The 23,222-nt window shown below is 48.5% G+C and overlaps 1 protein-coding gene across 13 annotated transcripts in view; it reads left to right on the top strand.

Annotated features, from left to right (window-relative positions):
- The window catches only part of DMD (dystrophin), a 2,127,700-nt gene that overhangs the window by 2,006,270 nt on the left and 98,208 nt on the right, over positions 1-23,222 (top strand). For all 13 annotated transcript variants that reach the window (XM_045472664.1, XM_045472669.1, XM_045472671.1 and 10 more), the window contains one exon: positions 12,264-12,338. In XM_045472664.1, the coding sequence (XP_045328620.1) occupies positions 12,264-12,338 (75 nt within the window). The remainder of the gene's footprint in view (positions 1-12,263; positions 12,339-23,222) is intronic.

Genomic DNA, 23,222 nt, shown 5'->3' with positions numbered 1-23,222 from the left:
TAAGAATGAAAAGTGAAGCTGCTTCTAATTAGTCATATCACCCATTTTCATCAGTATTGGTATAGATTTTATTTTTATTTATTTAAAAAAAAATTTTTTTAATGTTTATTTATCTTTGAGAGACAGAGCGAGCAGGGGAGGGGCGGAGAGAGGGAGACACAGAATCCGAAGCAGGCTCCAGGCTCCAAGCTGTCAGCACAGAACCGGTCGCGGGGCTTGAACTCACGAACCACGGGACCATGACCTGAGCCGAAGTCAGACACTCAACCGCCTGAGCTACCCAGGCGCCCCAGATTTTATTTTGATTGTAAACTGAGTGTTTAAATTCACTTTTAGCTTTTATGGGCTCACTTAGAAACGAATCAGGGTTTCATAAAGAACATACCGTATATGGAAATTTTTCAGTTCTCTTAACCTTAAAAATGTTCACTGGAATACACCTGAAATCCTGTTGAAAACTCCTTTTGTGTTGGATATATAAAAACTGTACACAGCCATCTGTTTGCTTTGTATGTTTGTGTATGTATACAAGCATGCTCACATAACCAGGCTTTGCTGTGTGGATATTACTTGGAACGTCACAAATACCCGGGAAATGCGTACTGGATTTTTGTGAGTGAGTACGTTGGTTTTGTATTTTCTCACGTTTTTAGAAGCCTGGATTTTCTATGAAAGTTTTAATTTTTTAGCAATCTCTGCACCCAACGTGGGGCTCGAACCCACAATGGCGAGATCAAGGATCGCTCACTCCACCGACTGAGCTAGCCCAGGCGCCCCTTAGAAGCCTAAATCTTTAAGCCATGAGCTTAGTACATGGTTTGGCCCATAATAGGCGCTTAGATAAATGTTAATTGAGGATTTAAAAATGTATAAGTAATTGTCACTTGATGAAATGTAGTTAGCAGAGTGATTGGGATTTTGGTTCTGTCTTCCCACCTGTTCTTGCACTGGAAAAGTAAGTATATTAAGGCAGTAGTATTTTTGGTGGCAGAGTCACTTAGTTTGCCTTAGTAAGAGGTGGAGACCAAAGAATTAATAGCTGGAAAGTTTTTGGAAAACTCGGTTAGAACTGCTTCCATAGAGTGATCTGAGTGAGAGCCAGAGAATAGCCAGTTATTGGAGGAAGCTGACAATTTCGACCAGGACAGGAAAAAGACTGGGTAACTAAAGGGCAAACGTACAAGTTTGGGGGAGAGCAAGGGAGTGGTCTTGCCGAGGCCGGAATCTAAAAGAAATGCCTCCTGGGACCCAACCGGGGAATTTAAATGACTGAAGGTGGCTGGGTAGGACCTGGGGCGACCTGGAAAGCTTCTCTTAGGGTAAATGAGCCTCCGCATCTCCTCTTGTTATGCAGGAATGCGAGTCTTCATCTTGCTGCCGAGAAGCAGGACAATGGAAGTCTCCACAAATTTTTAACTCTTGGCACATCAGTCAACAGTTCAAAAAACCATTATGTGAGCCAAAAATCCATGAACCGCACAAAAACAAACAAACAAAAAACCCATCCGCAGGCTAGATTCAGCCAGTTTGTGACCTCTGGTCTCTGGTTACCAGAGGAATAATCGAAAGAGATTGGAGTTTGGGGAGAAAGATCATCTGTTGAAATCCTGGAAGATAAGGGGGGGGGGGGGAACCACCACTAGCTGAGAAGCTAAGACCCGGTAGGAACTTCAGAATGTAGGGGAATCTTGTTGAGCCCGTTCTAAAACCAGAAACTGCTGAAGTTGAGGCTCCCATTAGAGGAAATGAGGAAAATGTTTAATTTCATCATCAAAGTAGCTTCTCCCCCCAGGTCCCCAACTGTGAGAGAGGGTGGCGGATTTGAAAGAGGCAGTGTCCATCTTACGCAGAGAAAGTAGTACTCTTTTCCAGTCCCCCCAAGAGTAGGCCATACCATTATCCAGAAATGATTTGCGAATTCCGTTATAGGAAAAGCTGTAGCAAGACATAAAAATTAAGTCACGTGTGATCATTTAAATCGTCTCACCTTGATTGTAAAGAGTAAAATGTGATTAAACGGTCCCTGCCCTAGAGAGTCTGGGATGTGCGCTCATTTATGAAGAGAGAGTGGTAAGATTGCTTAATTAATGAAGTTTAAAACAGACTGGAGGGAGACCGGAGGGGGGGGGGGTGTCAGTTGCGAAGTTCGCGATGCTGGTATAGTCGCGTCCGTAGTTGAGTTGCCCCTGCCAGGACTGAGGAACACACAGGAGGGCAGTGCCCGAAGGCTCTGAGTCAAAGAGGGGGAATCCTGTCCGGCCATGAACTCTCTGACGGTCTCTGTCCAGAGGGAGCCGGGAAGGAAAGAGCATTGGCTTCATCTGGTGTGCCTACCACTGGAGCATGAAGAAGATGACAAGGGAGGCTGATGAGAGATTAATGACCAATTTCGTGACCTTGCCGATTGAAGTGCCTTCCAGCGATCAGGAGAGCAAATCAGGAAGTGCTGAGGGTAGAGAAGCTTTCTCAATGAGTTGACAGAAGGGGGAAAAAAAAAAAGGGCTGACTAAATATGGAATTTGGGGGCAGGGAGTGAAGTTAAGGATTTACATTCTTTGGGTGTGCTGGCCTGGCAAGTAAGCCCTCTGTTTCGAGTGTCTTATCTCATTCCTAAGCTTGCTTATCCCTCACTGCCCCACGTCTGGGGCTGCTTCTCCCGGGATGAAACCTCCAGCCTTCTATCAATGCGAGGCGGGAAGTGGCCGATGCGCTTGGCTGCTTAGGGTGGGGGAGAAAGTGTCGAGGGCTCAAAAGACAACCAATCCTTGGATCTTTCAGCCACATCACAGCCTTCACAGGAGCCTGGAGCCTCCGATGTTTTGAGACTCCTTGGTCGTGTACATTGGGAACCTTCTTAATTAGCCCCCAGTCCCTCCCCCCCCCCTCAACTTGCCCTTTGTCTCCTCATATTAATCGAGACTTGGGATTTCTCTGGTCTCCTAAGTCAGTTAACCACCAGATCATCTACCAAGCTTCCCAGATACTGCAGCTGTGCTCTGTTCTCTTCTTCCCAGATTTGTCCCTCTTCTGTTGGGGAGATATCCGTTTGAATTCTTACGTTGTCATCCTAGTAGAGTTTCGGGAATAAGGAGACAGAAACGAGTGTGTTCCCTCTGCCTTAGGTAACTGGAAATCCCGAGTTGAGTTCTTACAGTGTTGTGGAGGGCCCTGAATAGGCCTCTTCCTGCCTGTCAGGCCTCATGGCGTCCATTCTTCCTCACTCTCAGAGATTTCAGCACTACTGATCTTAAGATTCTTCATGGTCCATGCTCTTGTCTACTTGGGAGCCTCCTTTTACACATGCTGGCCCATGATCTTGTTTTGTTCTTGGCCTCTACCCGGTTAATCCCCATCACCCTCTAGATCTTTGCTAAAACCTCACTTTCCCAGAGCAGCCTGCCTGGCCTCTGTTTCCTTCTTTGTGTCCTCTCAGGAAGTACTGAAAGGACAGATGGAAGGATTATGGCTCCATGCAGGTCTTTTAAAAAGCTATAGACCCGGGGGTGCCTGGGTGGCGCAGTCGGTTAAGCGTCCAACTTCAGCCAGGTCACGATCTCACGGTCCGTGAGTTCGAGCCCCGCGTCGGGCTCTGGGCTGATGACTCAGAGCCTGGAGCCTGTTTCCGATTCTGTGTCTCCCTCTCTCTCTGCCCCTCTCCCGTTCATGCTCTGTCTCTCTCTGTCCCAAAAATAAATAAACGTTGAAAAAAAAAAAAAAAGAAAAAAAAAAAGCTATAGACCCGTTTTGCCTAAACGGTCTTTTGAAATCATGAGTATTATTTTGTTTGTATTTTTTGGTGGGCAAGGTTTTGAGAATCAGAGCCACCCCAGTGCTTTCTGATCGGAAGCTGAAGTAAAAGGAACGTGGCCCATTGGGGTGCCTGGGTGGCTCGTTCAGTCAAGCATCTGACTCTTGGTTTTGGCTCAGGTCATGATCTCACGATTGGTGGGTTTGAGCCCCGTGTCGGGCTCCACGCTGACAGTTCTGCGTTGATAGCCTGGAGCCTGCTTGGGATTCTCGCTCTCCCTCTCCGTCGGCCCTTCCCCCGCTCACTCTCTCTGTCCCTCAAAATAAATAAAATAAAACTTAAATAGGAATATGGCACCGCAGTGTCATTAGGAGTCAGCTCTCCATTATCTGGGGAAGCTGTCCGGCTCCCCAAATGCTATTCATTCATTCATTCATTTTATTTAATCTCTAGACCCAGTTTGGGGTTTGAACTCACAATTCCTAGATCCAGAGCCGCGTGCCGTGCTGACTGAGCCAACAGGCGCCCTCCCCGAAATGGTATTTAAGGCTCTATAGTAACCCCCCCAACAAAAAAAACTTTATGTGGGCCCTTTGTTACAGAAGCTGCTTTCTCAACTGTGCTTCTAGCACAGCAGGGGACTGGGAGCAAAACTAATTTGGGTATCCCCTCTTTCAGGAGAACAGTGTTGCCAAGAGTTAGGGAGCCTCTGCTGAGGAAGGCCAGGCCAGAGGAGGGAGCCAGAAAGGCCTCGAGCAAACCCACCGTCGGGATTTTGTGCTATCTTTGATTTCACCGTTGAATCTCAATTTTCTGTTTTTTTAATTTTTGGCTTATAACCTCCTTCTCTCTTCTGCAATTTGAAGTCCACCACGTTTGGGCCACAGTGGACTGCTTAGGTGCTTCTCTTCATGTGTTAGGAAAATTCTAGAGGGGGGCGCCTGGGTGGCTCAGTCGGTTAAGCGTCCGACTTCGGCTCGGGTCATGATCTCACGGTCCGTGAGTTCGAGCCCCGCGTCGGGCTCTGGGCTGACAGCTCAGAGCCTGGAGCCTGGAGCCTGCTTCGGATTCTGTGTCTCCCTCTCTCTCTGACCCTCCCCCGTTCATGTTCTGTCTCTCTCTGTGTCAAAAATAAATAAACATTAAAAAAAAAAATTAAAAAAAAAATTCTAGAGGGTCCCTGGTGGCAAATAAGTAATACCATTTCACTTCTGGAAGCGTCACTCGGTGGTGATTGTAAGTTCACAGGCTTGGCTTTCTGGAGTTCTCGTAGCTCTGAAGGTGTACTTCCTGTGTCCCTCTGTGTACATTTACTTTATCCCCATTTGGGTAAAGTTCTATGTTGATGAGGAGGTTTGAATGAGTTTAGAGTTTAAAAGGCCTCAAATATATTTAAAAACATTAACGGCCAAGTCTCACGGGTTAATGTACCTCTTCTTTCTCAGCTGACTTTTAAAGGTAAGTTCTAGAAACCCTACCCGTTGTCGAAGGGTTCCCAATAATTCTGCGTTGTCCTCTAAAATCCCCGAGGCCTGGATGTGCTGGCTTACCTTGTGTTCAAGGCGGACTTGGTTTAAATTACTCAGTTTGTCTCAAGCCTCATTAAGACCCATGGTTCTGGTCTCTTCTAGGGAGGTTGACCTGGCCCGGAGACTACTTGCCAGGTGGAGGGTCCATTAGAACACTGTAGGAAGAGTGAGGCCGGGGAAAGAGTGCAAAGGGGATGAAAAGATGGTTGTCGTAGCCCGTTCTTAGAGACACTTAATTTGAAGGAGAAAGGAAGAGGGATGGCAGTTAGCTGGTGTGGACAGAGTACACTTGAGTCCATTTATTTTATTTATTTATTTGTATTTATTTATTTTTTGATGTTTATGAGACAGAAAGAGAGCATGAACGGGCGAGGGTCAGAGAGGGAGGGAGACACAGAGTCCGAAGCAGGCTCCAGGCTCCGAGCTGTCAGCACAGAGCCCGACGCGGCGCTCGATCTCAAGCCGTGAGATCATGACCTGAGCCAAAGTCGGTTGATTTCCCCAACCGACTGAGCCACCCCGACGCCCCAAGTCCATTTAAATATGCGCCACCTTCCTGTAGGAGAAGGGGTGCCGGGCGGGCGAGACTGCCTTGTTTTGGCTTCTTTGGAAAATGATGCAAATAGATACGCAGTATTCGTTTACTTCGTTCTGCATGCCAAACATTCAGGCCGGAACTGTACCAAAAATGATCATACTGCCTCCAAATTGTATGCTTCACTCGTGGTCCCCTGAATGAGTTGGATTACGTTTCTTCGGGGAAACCGAGTTGGTAGGAAGACACAAAGACCACAGCACTAATTTATCTGTTGGAATAATCTTTGGCCATCCAGCTCTTTCCACTCATTAATTTTATGAGGTCATTATCATTCTTCCTACCTAATAGATAAACACACTAAAACTTTGAGCCTTTACCAAAAAGTCCCATTTTTTTTTTTTCCCAAGTCTCATTTCCAGGCCATTGGAAAGCCAGACTGGAATAGTCCTTGTTTTAAATCCTAGACCTCCGTTCAGTCAGAGATAGCAGGACTTTTGAAGCATGATCGAACGGCAGAAACCAGCTGTAAAGCTGAAATGAAAAATGCAAAACAAGAAACGGAAATGAAAGGGCCTGATGGCTTATTTCTTAGAATATTTTCCAAGTTTTCCCTTGACTTTAAATGCTGAGGTGGTGTGCACTATTTTTGCAAGACCGTTGTCCAATGTGTGTAGATTTCTGACTTGAGCTGTCGTTCCTCTTTTCTGGCATTTGACACCTTGTACCATCCACCTTCCCCTGAACTGGAAGTAAAAATCTTACAACAGAAATATTTACCAAAGTCCAGAGGAATTCCAAGGCTAAACAAAGGGGCAACCCCCCCCCCGCCCCGTTACTTGTTTTGTGCCTCAAAATAAAAGCTGTAAATGGGCCGTCCCTTCAGTAGCTGGTGATTGAACTTGAGAAGGTAGATAGTTTGATATTTGCCCTTCTTCCGTCAGTTTCTAGATTTCTCTATTTTTAGGCCAGCACCAGCCCTGGATAAAATAATTCAAGTCATGAAGAGGAATGTTCAGTTCAGCGTTTTTATCCTTCTGAAGTGTGCTTTCTACCAGCTGCCATGGAAACATTGTGTAACTCGTTTCTTGGATAGTCTCACTCCTCTTGAGTTCCGGTTACTGAGCGCTGGTGAGCTCATTACAACTTGGATCCAAGTCCTGGAAAGGCAGCTCCCGGGGAAAGGGGAGGCCAGCCTCCCTCCCGCGGGGGACAGGGGTGGGGAAGGCGGGGCGGGGGGGGGAGTTTAGGTTTATCGGGCATGCATACTTCAGCTACCAGGTCAGCTCGAGCCTCAGCCCGGGACCGTGTCGCGTGGTCCGCAGCTGTCCCACGTCTTGAGGTTTCTGCGTGCATCCTACGTGCCTTCCCAAGGCTGGAGACTCAACGCCTCCAGCTGTAAGCCAGAGGGAGCGGTCCTGCAGATTCCTAGCAACACGGGCAGACTCAAACAACACAGATGGTTATCTCTCTCGAGTAGAGCTTTCAGGGCACCAGAGCTCTGGTGTAGTTCAGTGCTGGTTACTAGATAAACATTTGTATGCCTTCTGTTGCGTTATGATGAAACCTAGATGTTTTCCGTAGCTGCTTTCTTCTGATGTTTCCAGATCACTGTCTGAGCACCAGGGTGAGGTTGGACTACGGTGCCTTGAAACCTGGTGGCAGAAGGGCAGTGGGTGGGGGGGTCCGCCGAAAGGGTGTCGGAGAGGATAAACTGTGGAGGCAGAATGCCATAGTCAGAAGGATGTGGAAGGGAACAAAGTGCGAACTGCTTTGGGGACGCTGAGAGAGTTGCTAGAGGAGGAATGTCCCAGAGCCCTGTCTCAGAGAGTATTCCGTCGTGAACCGCACCCTGAAAGAATCAGATCACCCTTGCCCCTCCTGCTTGGATGTCGCTTCTGGGGGAATTTGCCAGTTCTTGAAATAAACCGTGAAACATGGCTGAAGTGTCTGACCTCCTTTAGATCATTTGTTCTGAATTCTGAATGGAACCAAGAAGATTGGTCGTGGGAGAAGGATGTGTTTTAGGAAAGAAGGAAGATGGTAGGCTAGGCCGATGAGTCCAGGGGCAGTCGGACAGGAGGCTTAGGAAGGAAGAGAAAAGCAAGAGGAAGTTTCGCCACTGCCTTCTGCTCAGACGTTTGATCGACGCAGTCGACGCCCCACGCTTGTGCGTAAGTCAGTGAATGAAAGGAAATTTGGAGTTGGAGGCCTGTTCCTTGGAAAGTGCTACGGGATGGTGGTACAGGAGGAGGAGTGTGTACTTGACAAGAAGGGCGTCCCCGTGTTTCCATGTGGCTTATTTTACAAAAGAGCCAAAGAGGCTCGTTCACGAGCGTGTGAAGGAACTCTGTGCCGCCACGTGTGGGGAAAGCGTGATCTCGCTGCTCGCGTTACACCCTTGTCGAGGGGAGGCCAGGAATGAGCGTCTTGTGGCTTAGTGCCCCAAGACGTGAGTTGGCTGAGACCACCCAAAAAGGTAAGCAGAGAGAGATCACGAAGGGCAGAAGGGGGGGCCTAGGTGAATCAAGTTGTCCTGAGCAGAGAACAAGCTTTGGAGAGAAAAGTGAATTCACTTGGAAGAGAGGGAATCTGTACCAATCGCCTTTGAGGGAGAACGCGTTTAGACGCTTTTAATACATTGAGTACTTTTTACTGGTGTTCATCATAAACAAGAGACCCACAGATAGATCCCAGGGGGGAATTGTTGGGTTCATCGGTCATAGTTGTCATCGAAGACCCTCCCAAAAGTCCGGTCATAGTTGTCATCGAAGACCCTCCCAAAAGTCCGCAGAGTGGAACTTGAGAAAGGAAAAACAAAAGACAACACATACTTGACCTTTAACACCAAACAATAGATGTCATTAAAATGTACAATTAGAGTAATCACCTGGGGATCTTGTTCCACGGTTGATTCTGATTCGTGGATCTGGGTGGGGCCAAAGATTCTGCATTTCTGACAAGCTCCGGGTCGTGCTGTTGACCCTCGAATGACGCTTTGGATAACTAGGACCTACCTGCCAGTTCATAACGAAGGCACGTCTCCGAACAGGCTCTGTCACAAAAGAACATCGCTTAGCCACGGGGCGGAAACCAGTCTCACTAAAGCGTATGCAAAAGGCACCGTGAAGTCCCAGCCCTGCCTTTTTGCGTGCTCGGCGAGAGAGCCTCGCCGTGCCTGGCCACAGCCCTCGGACACAGCGGGTCTCCAAGTGTGGTCCTGGGACCAGCAGCGTCAGAATCTCCTGGAAAGTTGTTAGGGATGCGTACTGTCAGTCCCTCCCCGGATCTACAGAGTAAGAAAATCTGGGAGCCGGGCCCCGGGAAGTGGTATACTTTGAAAGCCGCCCTCCCGCGGGCTCAAGTTGGAGAACCCCTGCTCCGGGCAGCCGGCTTCTGTTGACCGATGGAATTCGAGCCACCAGCAATTCAGTGACCGGCAGGTGGACCTTTTGGAATCCGGCCTAGGGCACCCTTTCTCTGGGTGGAGAGCCTGCTAGATTCTTCTCAGAGCCCGAGAATGGAAGGGCGGCCAGCGTTTCGAAACCTTTTCCAGCGGTCCTCGTGTTTCGCAAACCGCTAACGTCACCAGCGCAGACCTGTCTAGCGTTAATTTGGATAATTAATGAATCCCCCGGTGTGATAGGAGCTAAATATAGCTGCAGTACTTGGAGTGGCCACCTCCGGGGTGAGGCTTTTTGATGAATTGCTAGCCACCCACCCCTAGAGTGTGCATTCCTGACTCAGACGGCTGAGTGCCTCTGCGTCGTAGCGTAAGCTAACACATACGTACGTCATGCTGCCCTGGCCACGTGAGGGTTTTCTTTCAACTCGGCGCACTGCAGGACTATGCCACAGTCTCTTTATTCGCTCTCCTGTTGCTTTGTTGCCAGGATTTTAGCTACTGTGGTTAAAGCTACTGCCGTGGACATGCATGTACACATCTTTTTGTGGACATGCTTTTCTTTCTTTTCGGTAAATCTCCAGGAGTGGAATATCTGGGTCATAAGAGAGATGTGTGTTCAATTTCATAGGAAACTACTCAACCGGTTTCCCGAGGTGGTTGAACTGTCTTCCATTCCCACCAGCAGCGTCTGAAGAGGTCCACTCGCTCCGTATCCTCGCCAGCATACGTATCCTGGATACGTATACATATATGTATCCTGGATACGTGTACATATACGTATCCTGGATAGCCTACTGTCATTCGTGTTGATATTTATGCTAAATATTTTAAGCATCTTTTTTTTTTTTAAATGTTTTATTTTACTGAGAGACAGAGCATGAGAGGGGGAGTCTCAGAATCCGAAGCGGGCTCCAGGCTCTGAGCTGTCAGCCCAGAGCCCGACGCGGGGCTCACACTCACGAACCGTGAGCTCCTAACCCGAGCCAAAGTCGGACGCCCAACCGACTGAACCACCCAGGCGCCCCGTCTGCCGAATATTCTAAAGTAAATTACGGACATTCTTTTTCTTCTCCCTCATGTCAATTCAGGTTTTTCCGTTTGGTCTCTGCAAAGGCCGTGAAGCTGATAACGTTGACCCAGGCGACTCGGGGGTGCATTACATTATTTCCCTCTCCTAACCCCCCAAGTAGATTTGGTGTCACGGGTGCCACTCGATTGTCTGTTTTTGTTTTTTTTTCCTTCCTTCATTCTTGTGTTCGTTTGTTCCTCCATTCTGTCAACAGTTCACTAGCTGCAGGAGACCTGCTTTTTCAGAAAACAGTTGTATATTTAGTCCCTGGGAGAGATGACAGAAGTCGGAGAGAGAGTCCTTGTCTTCAAGGAGCCTTTTGGAACTGGGTTCCTGAAACATACCTACACAGAAATGGTAGCAAAGAGGTACAGCCCAGTTTATTGCAAGGCTTGCACACCCTTGAGTAAGGGCATTGTCTGAGTAAAGCCTGCTGCTGGGGGGGAAGGTGAGTTGGGCCTGATAGACTGTCGGACTCCATCACTGAGATGTTAACCTGTGCTGACTATTAGGATGATGGCTCCTCAGAGTATAAACTAAATGCTTACTTTAGTCCCAGTTCTCTTGGAAAGCGCATCTCAAACTCACACACACTAAGAAATTCTCGAAAGGTTAACAGTGCATCTCTTTGGGTAAGGGGATTATCGGTGATTTGCTTACGTGACTGTAAATTTTTCTTTAATGTCCAAGTTGTCCACAGTGAGCGTGTGTAACTTTGATCATCAGAAGAAAGTATGATATTAAATGGGTGATGGGGATTAAGCAGGGCACTTGCTGTGAAGGGCCCTGGGTGGTGTATATGAGCGATGAATCACCATGTTCCGCACCGGAAACTGATCTCGCGCTGTTTGTTAACTAACTGGAATTCAGATAAAAACTTGGACAAAAAAATCATCATATAAATAAACCCAGTATTCATTCTTTCAAGCCTGAAGCTCTCCCACTGTGATTTTTAAATTCTACCAACATGCTTTTCATTTACCTGAGATCTTTGTCTTAAACTTCTATCTTTTTTAGAAGGTCTCCTGTATGGTCATTAATGAAATATTGTTTTAATTATTACCGTGCAAAGTCACCTATACTTAAAAAAAATTTTTTAATATTTATTTATTTTTGAGAGACAGAGATAGCATGAGCAGGGGAGGGGGAGTGAGAGAGAGAGGGAGATGCAGAATCCGAAGCAGGCTCCAGGCTCTGAGCTGTCAGCACAGAGCCCGATGTGGGGCTCGAACCCACGAGCCGTGAGATCATGACCTGAGCCCAAATCGGACACTCAACTGACTGAGCCACCCAGGCACCCCGATACACTTCTAAAGAAAAAAAAAAAAAAAACTCAAAAAAGTATTGCATTGCCCTTGATTGTTTGCTAAGTTCTAACAGCTATTTCAAAAATAGATTGCTTGTTCTCTTTTAATTGTGTAGCCAAGATCCACTCCAATAGAACCGAGGTTATAGTCTAGAAGAAAAAGACTCCCTGTGTGTCTGTTCCCTTTTAGGAATAAGGACTACGTGAATGAATGCCCTGCGGGCTCTGCCACTGGAGTCCTTCACAGAACTTAGCTTTCCTGATTGTCAGACAGCAAAAAGACATTTTCGGGGTTTTTTTTTGCTTTTCTCGCATTGACAGAAGTTTTAAAAATGTTTTTTCAATGTTTTTATTCAGTAAACACATTATTCAATGTGTGAGCAGGGGAGGGGCAGAGAGAGAGGGAGACACAGAATCAGAAGCAGGCTCCAGGCTCTCAGCTCTCCGCACAGAGCCCAACTTGTACCCCCCCAACCACAAGAGATCATGGTCAAAGTTGGACGCTTAACCGACTGAGCCACCCAGGCACCGCGATAGAATTTTTAAATTTGGGGGATATACAAAAGGTTTTTTTCTCTGTGTTACTGTTGTTGTTTCCGAAACATTGGGAGCTTTTGTGCTTTCTGATGAAATAACAAAATGCTCTCTCTTTTGTCTCTTTTTTCCCCAGCGGACCTGAATAATGTCAGGTTCTCAGCTTATAGGACGGCCATGAAACTCCGAAGACTGCAGAAGGCCCTTTGCTGTGAGTATTAACCAGTGCTTGGAACACTTGACATTCGTCTTGGCTTTAAAAAAAAAAAAAAAAAGTGGGACCAGGGGTATTTTCACTTGCAGAGGGGGAGAAATAGCTATCACACGTCCAGCTGCAACATAGATTTCCCTTTAGTAAGGTGTCTGTGGCCTAATGTGCCCCTAGAGTGCTTTGTGATATTGTCTAGAGTCTCTCCTGTGTCACCGTTCCTTGATTGGACGAGGTATTTGTACGTTTTGGTCCCAGCTAGTGACACTGGCATCCAGGGTTACCTTTCCGAACCTTGAAATCTCTCTCCCTCTTCTGCCTTTGTTTCTCCTTCTTCTAAACGGTATGTCGTAGTAGAAGTCAATAGCTGCATTAGCCCTGCCGCGTTTTGTAGGTGTGAGTAGATTACTAGCTTGACTGCTAATGTTCCGATGAATGATGGGATGGTAAAAGCACAGACGACGGGCTAGTTTCTCTGCTTCTGCTGAGTATCCCACGTCCGTGGGGAAATCGTGGCATGACGTACGGCTCGGTGTCTTCGTCTCGTAGTTTCTTTACACCTCTCCGCTGTCATCAAGGTGAGGTAGAATATATTGTTTGAGGGCCCGTATGCACTGATGATAGAACCATGGGAGAGACAGGCACAGGCCCTACCTGGATGGCACTCGTAGCCTCATGAGGGAGACCCAGGGGGTCCACGAGAGGCTGGAGACATAGGCGAATGAATAGAAGATCGCCGAGAAGGGGCACAACTGGTAAAAGAAAAAAACAAAACAAAACCCCGCGGTCCCGTTTCTCGTTGCACACTTGATGGGCACCTTGAGGGATAGTGAAGAGACAGTTTCAAAGTCCTCTGTTTAGTTATGTGACAGTAGACTAGGGGTACTATGAGAACAGCTAGTTGTGGGGGTGAGCTTTTGCTTGAGGAAATGGTGGCTAAGCTCTGTGAGTCCAGAAGGATTAGTCCCGCTTGCTCTAGGAGTGTTCGAGTTGGAAGGAGTAGCGTGTGCTGCTGTATTCAGGAACTGAATACACTGGAGCCTGGCTGAAGCGTAGAGTCCCAAGAAGGGGCTGTGGTGAAACATTTGGCCGGAGACACAGGTGGGGGGCAGATGGTGAAAGGCTTTTGAAACTTAGGTAGAGCTTAGAGGTCAATGGGGAGCCACGCAAGGGGATGACATGGTGGGATTTTCATTTAGAAAGGTCATTGTGCCTGTGCAGTCGAGTATGGGTTGACCGAGCGGGTTGTGCACCTGACCAGAGAGACTGGGTGAGCGGTTGTGGTGCTCTAAACTGGCAACGTGGGGGGGCGCCTGGGTGGCGCAGTCGGTTAAGCGTCCGACTTCAGCCAGGTCACGATCTCGCGGTCCGGGAGTTCGAGCCCCGCGTCGGGCTCTGGGCTGATGGCTCAGAGCCTGGAGCCTGTTTCCGATTCTGTGTGTCTGCCTCTCTCTCTGCCCCTCCCCCGTTCATGCTCTGTCTCTCTCTGTCCCAAAAATAAATAAACGTTGAAAAAAAAAAAAAAAATTTAAACTGGCAACGTGGTCTGGGGCGCCTGGGGCGCTCAGTCGGTTAAGCGTCCGACTTCAGCTCAGGTCATGATCTCACGGTCTGTGAGTTTGAGCCCCGAGTGGGGCTCTGGGCTGACAGCTCGGAGCCTGGAACCTGCTTTGGATTCTGTGTCTCCCTGTCTCTCTGCCCCTCCCCTGCTCACGCTCTCAAAAATAAATAAAAACGTAAATAAAAAAAAAAAATTTTTACACTGGCAACATGGTGGCCTGAATGGATGCTGGAGTAACGGAGAGAAGTGGAGACAATGGAGAAATACTTAAGAGGTGAACGTGACAGGCCTTCGTGACGTACTTAACCAGGTGGGTGAAGGGGACCCAAGGAAGCTACGAGGTGCTTGCTTGGGCGAACGGTGGCCCTGCCCGGTGAAGGGGGTGGGGGTAAAGCTGTGCTACTCGGCAGAAATAGACAAATAATATTTAGGACTCGTCAGCCTGTAGATGTTTAGGGAGAGTGTGTAGACGGAGAAGAAAAGAGTATTTACAACAGGGGACGAACAGTGTGCAGAGGGAACTGCAGAGGAGAGGCCCGTGGGGGAGAAGGAAGATCCCAAGAGTGAGAGGGCCGTGTGTGGTGTGGAGGAAAGAAGTGGCCGGCTCCTGGGGGGCAGATGTCGACGGGAGGCCAGCACGGAGTTGGCACGAGTGCCCCGTGGATTTTGCAACAAGGAGTCGGTTGCTCCAGGGAGGTTGTTAGAAGCGTGGGGGGAGGTGGTGAAGTGGTCTCAAAAGTACGTGCAAAGGGGACGAAAAGATGGTTGTCATGGCCAGTTCTTGGAGACGCTTACTTTGAAGGAGATAGGACGAGGGGTGGTAGTTAGCTGGTCCGGACAGAGTACATGAAGTGGGCGTACTGAGAAGTTGAGAGACACTTGAGTCTAGTTACATATGTATTTATTTTGAGAGCGAGAGAGAGAGGGCGAGAGAGTCCCCAGGAGGCTCTGCACGGTCCATGCGGAGCCCAGCGTGGAGCTCGATCTCACAAACTACGAGATCATGACCGGAGCGAGGTCAAGAGTTGGAGGCTTAACCAGTTGAGCCACCCGGGTGCCCCCGAGTCCACTGAGGAGGAGAGGCGAGGATGAGATAAGAAACAATGGGAGTTCTGGGAGCCTAGGGGAGGTAACGTGGGATCCAAGAGAAGGAATGGGCACCTCTCTGCTGCTGTAATGGGGGGCGGCGAGGAAGGGATCTGTGCAGGCCCGGGTAGCTAAGGAGACCCAGCGGGGGGAAGCTGTGGGAAGCCACGTAGAGGTTTGTTTTCTGCGGGAAGACCGACTTCTCTGCTGCGATGGGGAGCCGAATTAGGAGCCCGGTCTGCTCAGTGTTCTGCCCCGGTACCCGTCTGCACGGCTGTGGCCTTTGTCCGGGCTCGCTCCGTACTCGGGGGCCGGGTGGGTCCAGCCCAGGTGGGCAGAGGACAGCTGGGCAAGAGCAGTGAGGATTTGGGCAAAAGAACGATTCAGTGGTTGAAGGGATGTCTGTCGAGGCCACGTTGGGGCAGAGGAGCTGTGAATTCACGTGCAAGCTGGTCATCGGGAGGGAGAAGGATCAAGAGGCTGAGCGTTGGGGGAGCTCGAGGAAGAGCTGGTGTGGAAGTCCCTGGAAGGCCGAGAGGCCGTGGTCGGAGAGGAGCATAGCTAAACACTGTGGAACAAGTCCAGGTGACTAGGTCCAGGCTGTGACCGCCTGAGTGGGTGGAGTAGATGTGAACTTGCATGAAGATGAAACAGGAACGCAGGGAGGCGAGGCGAGAAGGGCCGACACGTCAGCTCCGCCCATGTTGGGGTCTTCCGGAGGGGGGCCAGGACTGGGGAAGAGAGAGCTGTGAACCTGGGCTGCTGAGTCTTCAGAAATGAAGGCGCCTGACCCTGGGGTCTGCAGAGGCTCTAGCAGGCGGTCCAGGAGCGTCGCTGGCATGTGGCTTGGTCCCCAGAGATGAGGAAGAACTGTCCCAGAAGTGAATTCCCCTGGCAGGAGAGCGTCTGTGTTCCTCTTGATCTGGGCCTCTCCGGTGCTTAGCACGAAGCCTGGCACACAGTACGATTCAAGATGTTTTTTCATGGAATGGATGCATGAACAGAAGTAAATTGACGCTTCCGTTTCCTTGTAGCTTATAGTCTGAAGCTGTCACTTTTCAGCTACATAGCTGCCGAGTTTAAGTGGTTTTTAAAGGGCTCCCCAGGCCTGGGATTTCCTCTGGGACCTGTTAATGTACCATAGCTGGAAAGAGGTAATGCTTTCCATTGGTAAAGGGGTAATTATGAACCTGTTACTCTAAAGGTTTTATAGTATATACTATATTTCTGGGAGGTCCTAAAAGTCACACTCTGAAAAGGCCCCAAAATAGGCGAGATGGGAAACCTCATACTGACCGTCTCTTTCCGTAACGTTGCTTTGTACCTCGGATTTAGACAGTCTGCGCTTCTCCTGTTAAATCATGATTCTCTTCACAAATATGTCTCATTTTCTGTCACTTCAACATATGTCAAAATTTCCAATAAATGTTGGGAAAGTGGGGGAATTTGATACTAGAAAAAAGTCCAGCCGCTTGAGGTTATAGCCTCGTAGTGAAGTTAAGCTCCGCGTGTTGGATGTGGACTTTCCACTTGTAAACAGATTTGAAACTCTCAGCCTGTCCTTTCTGAGCACGACTTTTGTCCTCTTTGAAAAAGGTTGCGGGATAGCCCAACGAGGGTGTATTTATCTCAGTTAATTGCTGGATTCTCCTACGTGGCTGGAGGGTTCCACGTTTGGTAGGACTATAGAATGAAGAGAGTGCCTCTCCCTTCCCTATTGAAAACCTCTGTGGTCACAGTACTTAACTGACTGTTCAGTAGATGATTTAGGAATTTCCTCTTCACTCGCTGTTTGCTTAGGTTTATCTTCCTACTGTGCTGTCATCTCTGTGCCTGGAAAGCCATGAGAAAGGGCTGCTGTCTGTGGAACAGGCAAATAAAACTTGTCCTGGCTAGCTTTTCCAGCCAGAGGTCGCGTCTGCCAACTTTTGCTTTAATGAAAATTAATGGTGTTATCTCAGGGGTCTCCTGATGCCAGTGAAGAGTTGGAATTACTGATACCTTAGGAAATAGGCAGTGCTACCTCCATCAAAGCACTGGGTCTTTTATGTTTTTTCACTTTATTATCAAAGCGCCAATATTGCAGAAACCCGAATAACACACTTGCATCCACCATACTAGCATTTGCTGTTTAAGTTGGGAGCTTCACCATCGGCGTATAGTGTCCCCAGTTTGTAATCGGTTTAATGTTGCATGACTCCATAGTGCCTTTCGACGCGCTGTGAATGAAAATTAAACTCGAAGGAAAAGCAGAGACAAAGAGAAAATCTTGGGAAGAGGGATTTATAAGCTGGTTCATACGGCCAATACCCGCCCCCACCCCCCGGAAAGTTCGGAAGAAGATCATCTAAGCTTCTTCTCAGTCTTCTGTTCTCGTGACATCCGTTAGGTGTGTGGCTTCTAAAATTAAAAATATAGCCAACTTCTAAGAGCAGAAAGAAAACAAGGCGCTTCACAAAGCACACGTATTAGTTGATTAGCGTGGGGTGGGTTGGAGAGAGCCCAGACCATAAGGCTAAATATACTGCAGTTGGTAAATGCGACAAATATTCTGCAAACAAGAAATCGAGAACAATTTGCTTCTGTTCGGCAACTGAATCACATAGTGGAGAGATTTTGTACAGCCTGGAGTTGTCTGAATCAAGTCACAGCTGCCAGACTGAGCCTCACCACGATGAAGCAGGTGAACGATTTTGCTTCCTTCTTGGTGGATGCGCCTCACCTTTGGAGAGGGCACCCTGGGTGGCCTGCGACAGGGTTCAGTTGCTAACAAAGACTCCCGGCATCCATGAGAGCGTAGCTTACCCATCCTTATCCACATGGGTTAGAGGCCAGGTCTCTGTTATTTCAGGATTCAAAACCATCTTGAGGACTGGAGCCAAGCTCATTTTCTCCGCCTACGTGGTTTCACAGATCCCGGGGCCCCCAAAGAGGGCTCCTGTAACAGGACTCCCCTCTCTCTCTCCCTCTCTCTCTCTCTCTTCCCTCGCTCACAGGGGAGATACCATAGTCCTATTCAGCGTGTTCCGATACCTGTGAGGTGCATGCTAGGGGAAGAGTGGTTGGCCCGAGTGGTGGTGCTGAGGGTGGTTTCGTTTCCGTTCGTGGTATCAGTAGGCTGGCCATCCTTCCCCTTCCTTCTGGATCTGTGTGCCCACCAAGTACTCTCTTCGCACTGGGAGGTCTTTTCCATCCGTTCTTTTCCCATTCCAAGCAGATTGTCTCTGGCTGGGTATTCCTTGCCCAGTTCCTAATTCTCCTTTCATTCTCTCTTATTTCATGTGGTCCCATGCTCTTTGGTCCATTGTTGTCATCGTGTACTGACATCTGTACTCTAAGTAGGAAGTGAATGCAAGATGCAAAAAATACCGAGTCACCCAGGCTAACATCGTACGAATAGTGGTCACTCCTAAACAGATGTTGGTGGGCATATGTCCCAGACATCTCTATTACTGTCCACCTCAGATTCCTGGCTTTTCATCACAGGGAAGCAGGCCCATCAATTTAAACTAATATTCCTCAGTGATCAGAGTGTCCCTCTGCCCGACTGTGGCTTTTCTCACATAATGATGGGTCAAATAGCTATTGTTTTTTACAAGTAATATTGTGACAGATGAGACACGGAGCATACAAACCTTCTACCATAGAGCAAATACCTTTCTTTTTTTTTTTTTTTTTTTTCTTCAACGTTTTTATTTTTGGGACAGAGAGAGACAGAGCATGAACGGGGGAGGGGCAGAGAGAGAGGGAGACACAGAATCGGAAACAGGCTCCAGGCTCTGAGCCATCAGCCCAGAGCCCGACGCGGGGCTCGAACTCACGGACCGCGAGATCGTGACCTGGCTGAAGTCGGACGCTTCACCGACGGCGCCACCCAGGCGCCCCGCAAATACCTCTCTTAATTAAACCTTTACCATCGCAATGACCACACAGTGTTCTTTCAGGTTATTATAAATCAGTGTTCCCCAGATTTGACTGGGTAAATATTCCCCTAGGACACTTTTCAACACAGGTCTTTAATAACAGATGTGTCCTGTGAAATGAGAACCACAAGACATAGCCATTTTAATAGTGCTCCGTAGACTCATGGTCGCAGTCAGAATCCAGGGTGTTCGATAGATTGGCCAGCTGTCCTGTTCACTTCTTGACTTTTTTTTTTTTTCCCACTCCAGATTCTTTAGAGAGTTGACTCATACCTAAGGGAGCGTATTTTAAGCCTCTTTCTAGGCACCAACATTATGTTAGATTTTCCCTTTTTAACACCCACGGTGTGGCTTTGTTCCTCTCGGCCCCAGCGTGCCCTTTCTTCAGCATCATTAATTTTAGTCCAGACCTTCCACCCCCACACGGTGTATGTCCCTTGGGTTCAGCCGCTTGGCTAGTCCGTGTTGGGCTAGTCCGTGTGTAGCAAGATAAGGCGCGCCCGGGCTGCCCCTTCAATCTCTTCCCAGTGGTAAAGGGCCAGAGTGGATGAGTACAGAGAGAGGGGGTTACCCTGTTTCTAGGCAACGGAACATTTGTGACAGTCAGCCCCAATTAGTTGAGGGGTGGGGAAGGAGTGATCCCTTCTGTCAGTCCCCGTGCAATTCTTACACTCAACGTTCCAAGGAATAGCCATAATATCCTCTTGCAGAATTTATCAGCCTTTGAGACCCTTAATTGTAGCCCCAGTTAAGGGACTGCTAGGGATGGCATTGAAAAAGAAAATGTGGGGGCGCCTGGGTGGCGCAGTCGGTGAAGCGTCCGGCTTCAGCCAGGTCACGATCTCACGGTCCGTGAGTTCGAGCCCCGCGTCGGGCTCTGGGCTGATGGCTCAGAGCCTGGAGCCTGTTTCCGATCCTGTGTCTCCCTCTCTCTCTGCCCCTTCCCTGTTCATGCTCTGTCTCTCTCTGTCCCAAAAATAAATAAACGTTGAAAAAAAAAAATTAGAAAAAGAAAATGTGGTGAATTAGGGAATACCTGTGGGTGTTCCCCACTTGAATTATCTTTTTAAGTGCCAGTGGTCTCACGGGTGTAGCCCATTTATCAAAGTGCGCGTTGCCCACGTTCCTGTGGTTACGTCTCCACCTGCAGGCCAGTGAGAGTGAAGCTCACTGGAAGGCGGTTCTGAACTTCCTTGAGCTTTGCTAATGCTTCCAAGGAAGCGAATCTGGAGCAGACCTGCTGTGGCCTTGAGCTCTTCTCTGATCCCTTCTGTGAGCTCCTGAGGTTCAGGTTCTGTCATGTCTAGATTGCACTGGAAAGTTCTAACGTCGGTAGCCAGTTTCAAAGCCGGTGCTGCTTGCCATCAAGGGTAGCTTGGCCACCATCATCAACAGTTCGTTTTCGTCCCTTTTTTTCACAATCATCTTTTGTTTTTGTTTTTTTTTTTTCTTTTTCAGTAATCCTGTAGCATAGTTTGAGCTAAGGGTCAGTGGGAGGGGTCTTCTAAACAATCTGACTTCTGACGCTGATTGCGCTGGGAGTGGCATTTGGGGCTCAGTTGCTCAGCAGACTCACGGAACCCACATGACAGGGCTTCAGAATTTACAGTTCACCACTGGAAAAGGCTGCAACATGCAGGATATGCATCAAAACCACAGGCTGCCTCACAGCAGAGGGCCCCGGGGAGGCCAGGTGCGAGCTCTAGGTGCCCTGTCTGTAAAGGTGGTACCGGGACGCCCTTTGTCTCTTGCATCGAGAACCACCCCTGTGCGCTCAGACCACTTGGGAAACCAGGGAGCGCGTAGTGGAATCTCACACAGGGTTTCGCGAAGCCTTCTGGTAATCGGAGCCTATTCTTCCCACATAGCCAGTCCCCAAACCAGATAAAAATGGTCAGGGTGACGTCGAGCAATGAACCGTAACGATGACGTGTAACCCATGGCTGCACGTCCACGCAGTAAGGCGCTTCTTTTCATTGCTTTGATCAAGGCTCTGCATCGTGTCGCTCTTTGAGCAGAACAACAACAAAAAAACATGCCAATGCCAGGGCCTCTGAAATTAACCCTCACAGCACAGATAACCACATCAAAGCGCAGTGACTCTCTTGCTGGGCAGCGATGTGCTTGCAGAGTCCTTGAGCCCGAAGCGTCAGCTGCTTCTAGAAGGGCGCAAGTTAGGTTACACGATGGTTTATACACTAGCACAGAGTGTCAGGGGCGACCCGTGGAATGAGCTGGGGGTAATGTGGGCACCGTGGGACTTACTGTAACCAACTTTCTCGGGTTTCTTTTTCCTCCCATTGTTCTCACTGGTAGAGAATGTGGGATGGTTTCCTTTTTCTGTAAAGTCTAAACGGGCCCCTCCTGCAACCTACCTTTCTGCTTTCTCTTTTTTATATGTGTATTTATTTATTTTGAGGCGGGGGAGGGGGAGTGCGCAAGCGGAGAAAGCGCGGAGAGAATCCCAATACAGGGCTCCATCTCACGACCGTGATCATGAGCTGAAGTCACTTAACCAACTGAGCCACCCAGGCGCTCCTGAGTTCTTCCATATGTCCCTCCGTGTGTCCTGCTATCATACCCAGAGCAAGTCTTCTGATCTCTGATCTCCGTTTTCTCAACTGCAGAACGATTCTAAAGGTGCTTTCTAGTTTTCTGAGCCTGTGGTTCAGTAAAAGGCAAAAAAAAAAAAAAAAAAAAAAAAAAAAAAAATCTGGCCTTCAGCTCCTCACTTGTGGCATCTGTAGAGAGGACTAGATGGGGCGCCTGGGTGGCGCAGTCGGTTAAGCGTCCGACTTCGGCCAGGTCACGATCTCGCGGTCCGTGAGTTCGAGCCCCACGTCGGGCTCTGGGCTGATGGCTCAGAGCCTGGAGCCTGTTTCCGATTCTGTGTCTCCCTCTCTCTCTGCCCCTCCCCCGTTCATGCTCTGTCTCTCTGTGTCCCAAAAATAAATAAACATTGAAAAAAAAATTTTTTAGAAAGGACTAGAGGTATTGAACCTAGAATGTTGAAAGGGCAATTCGTCACAACCAGAGCCTCAGGAACCATTAATGGGATCCAGTGCTTAGGCCCCCCTCACCCCTACCCCTGCTTCGTTTTCTGCTTTTCCTACAGGGCAGAGAGGGTCCCGGAGAGCTGGTCCTGTCCCCACCACCCTCTCTCAACCCCACATGGTCCCTTTTTCCTCAGCGGTGTCAAAACCTATAGCATCCTGTACTGTACAAATAATTTTTGAAAGAGTGGGTGTATTAGCACATACTTGGGTTTTTATACAGGTTTAAAATCCATTCCCTAGTTAAAAGGTACATGTATTCATCCCCCAATGGAAATTCCTAGTTTGAGGTAAAAGAGTAGTTTCACAGAATTGTGTCTGCCGGTTGTTTTTTGAGGCTTCTAGAAACAGTCGGTCATTATGTTTAATGTCTCATCGAATAATCTCCGTGTATTCTTGAAGGCGGTCGTTTTGAACACCTAAGTGCCTGTCTGTGTGGCAGTTAAATTGTCCCTATCGATTTTCTCACCTCTTGTCAAGCCCGTAGCCTTGGCTATGGATACCTAAATAGAAGCCTTGGAAAAAAACGTCCCATGAAAGTGGCGTTCTTTTGGATGTGTTTGTTTGGCGGAGATGTGTTCTCTGGTCTTCTGTGATGGATCGTTCTCATGTTGAGCCACATCTGGTTTCAGCAGAGCTCACCACACAGTATTTCTCCAACTATGTCATCTCTCCTCCTGTTATTTCAGAGCAATTGCCTTGCTCCCCTCTGGAGCTATTTATACTCCAGAGTTTCTGTTCTATGTGTTACCCACTCACCTGTACAGAGATGAGAGGAGACTCGGTGAAAAGAAATTCATGCAGTTTTGCTACTGGTCCGTTGGCTTCCGTCGCGCGAGGAAATTAGACGCTTGATACCAAAAGGAGTCTCACGGTTCCCACCTGTTAGTTCGTGTATCCTTGGGTAGAAGGCAAAACATTTATAATGATTAAGGCAGAGTCACAAGAAAATAGTAGAAAAACTCCAAACCACCCAGAGCTTCCTTCAGTTGACAGGGAATCCTGCTGAGAATATCGGTGTTTGGAAGAAATCCGTTCTTCTCTGTCGCTCATGGAAACGGTGAGCTGCCTCTCTCAGTGTTCTCGCTCCCTGGCCTGTTGGCATTTGCCCTCTGAGGAAGTCCAGCATGCAGGAGAGAGGATGAAAGCTGGAGTCTTTGCTCTCTGTCCCTCTCTCTAGTCTCCCTTGCGGTGTCGCCCGCTGGGCCTTCCCTCCTCGGGGCCTCCTGCCTGCTTGGGCTATTAGTTTTTTAATTCTTGCTTC

Source organism: Leopardus geoffroyi, chromosome X (genome assembly GCF_018350155.1).
Source record: "Leopardus geoffroyi isolate Oge1 chromosome X, O.geoffroyi_Oge1_pat1.0, whole genome shotgun sequence".
Taxonomy (NCBI): domain Eukaryota; kingdom Metazoa; phylum Chordata; class Mammalia; order Carnivora; family Felidae; genus Leopardus; species Leopardus geoffroyi.
The sequence above is the reverse complement of the archived record's forward strand: the minus strand, read 5'-3'. Positions and strand labels throughout refer to the sequence as shown.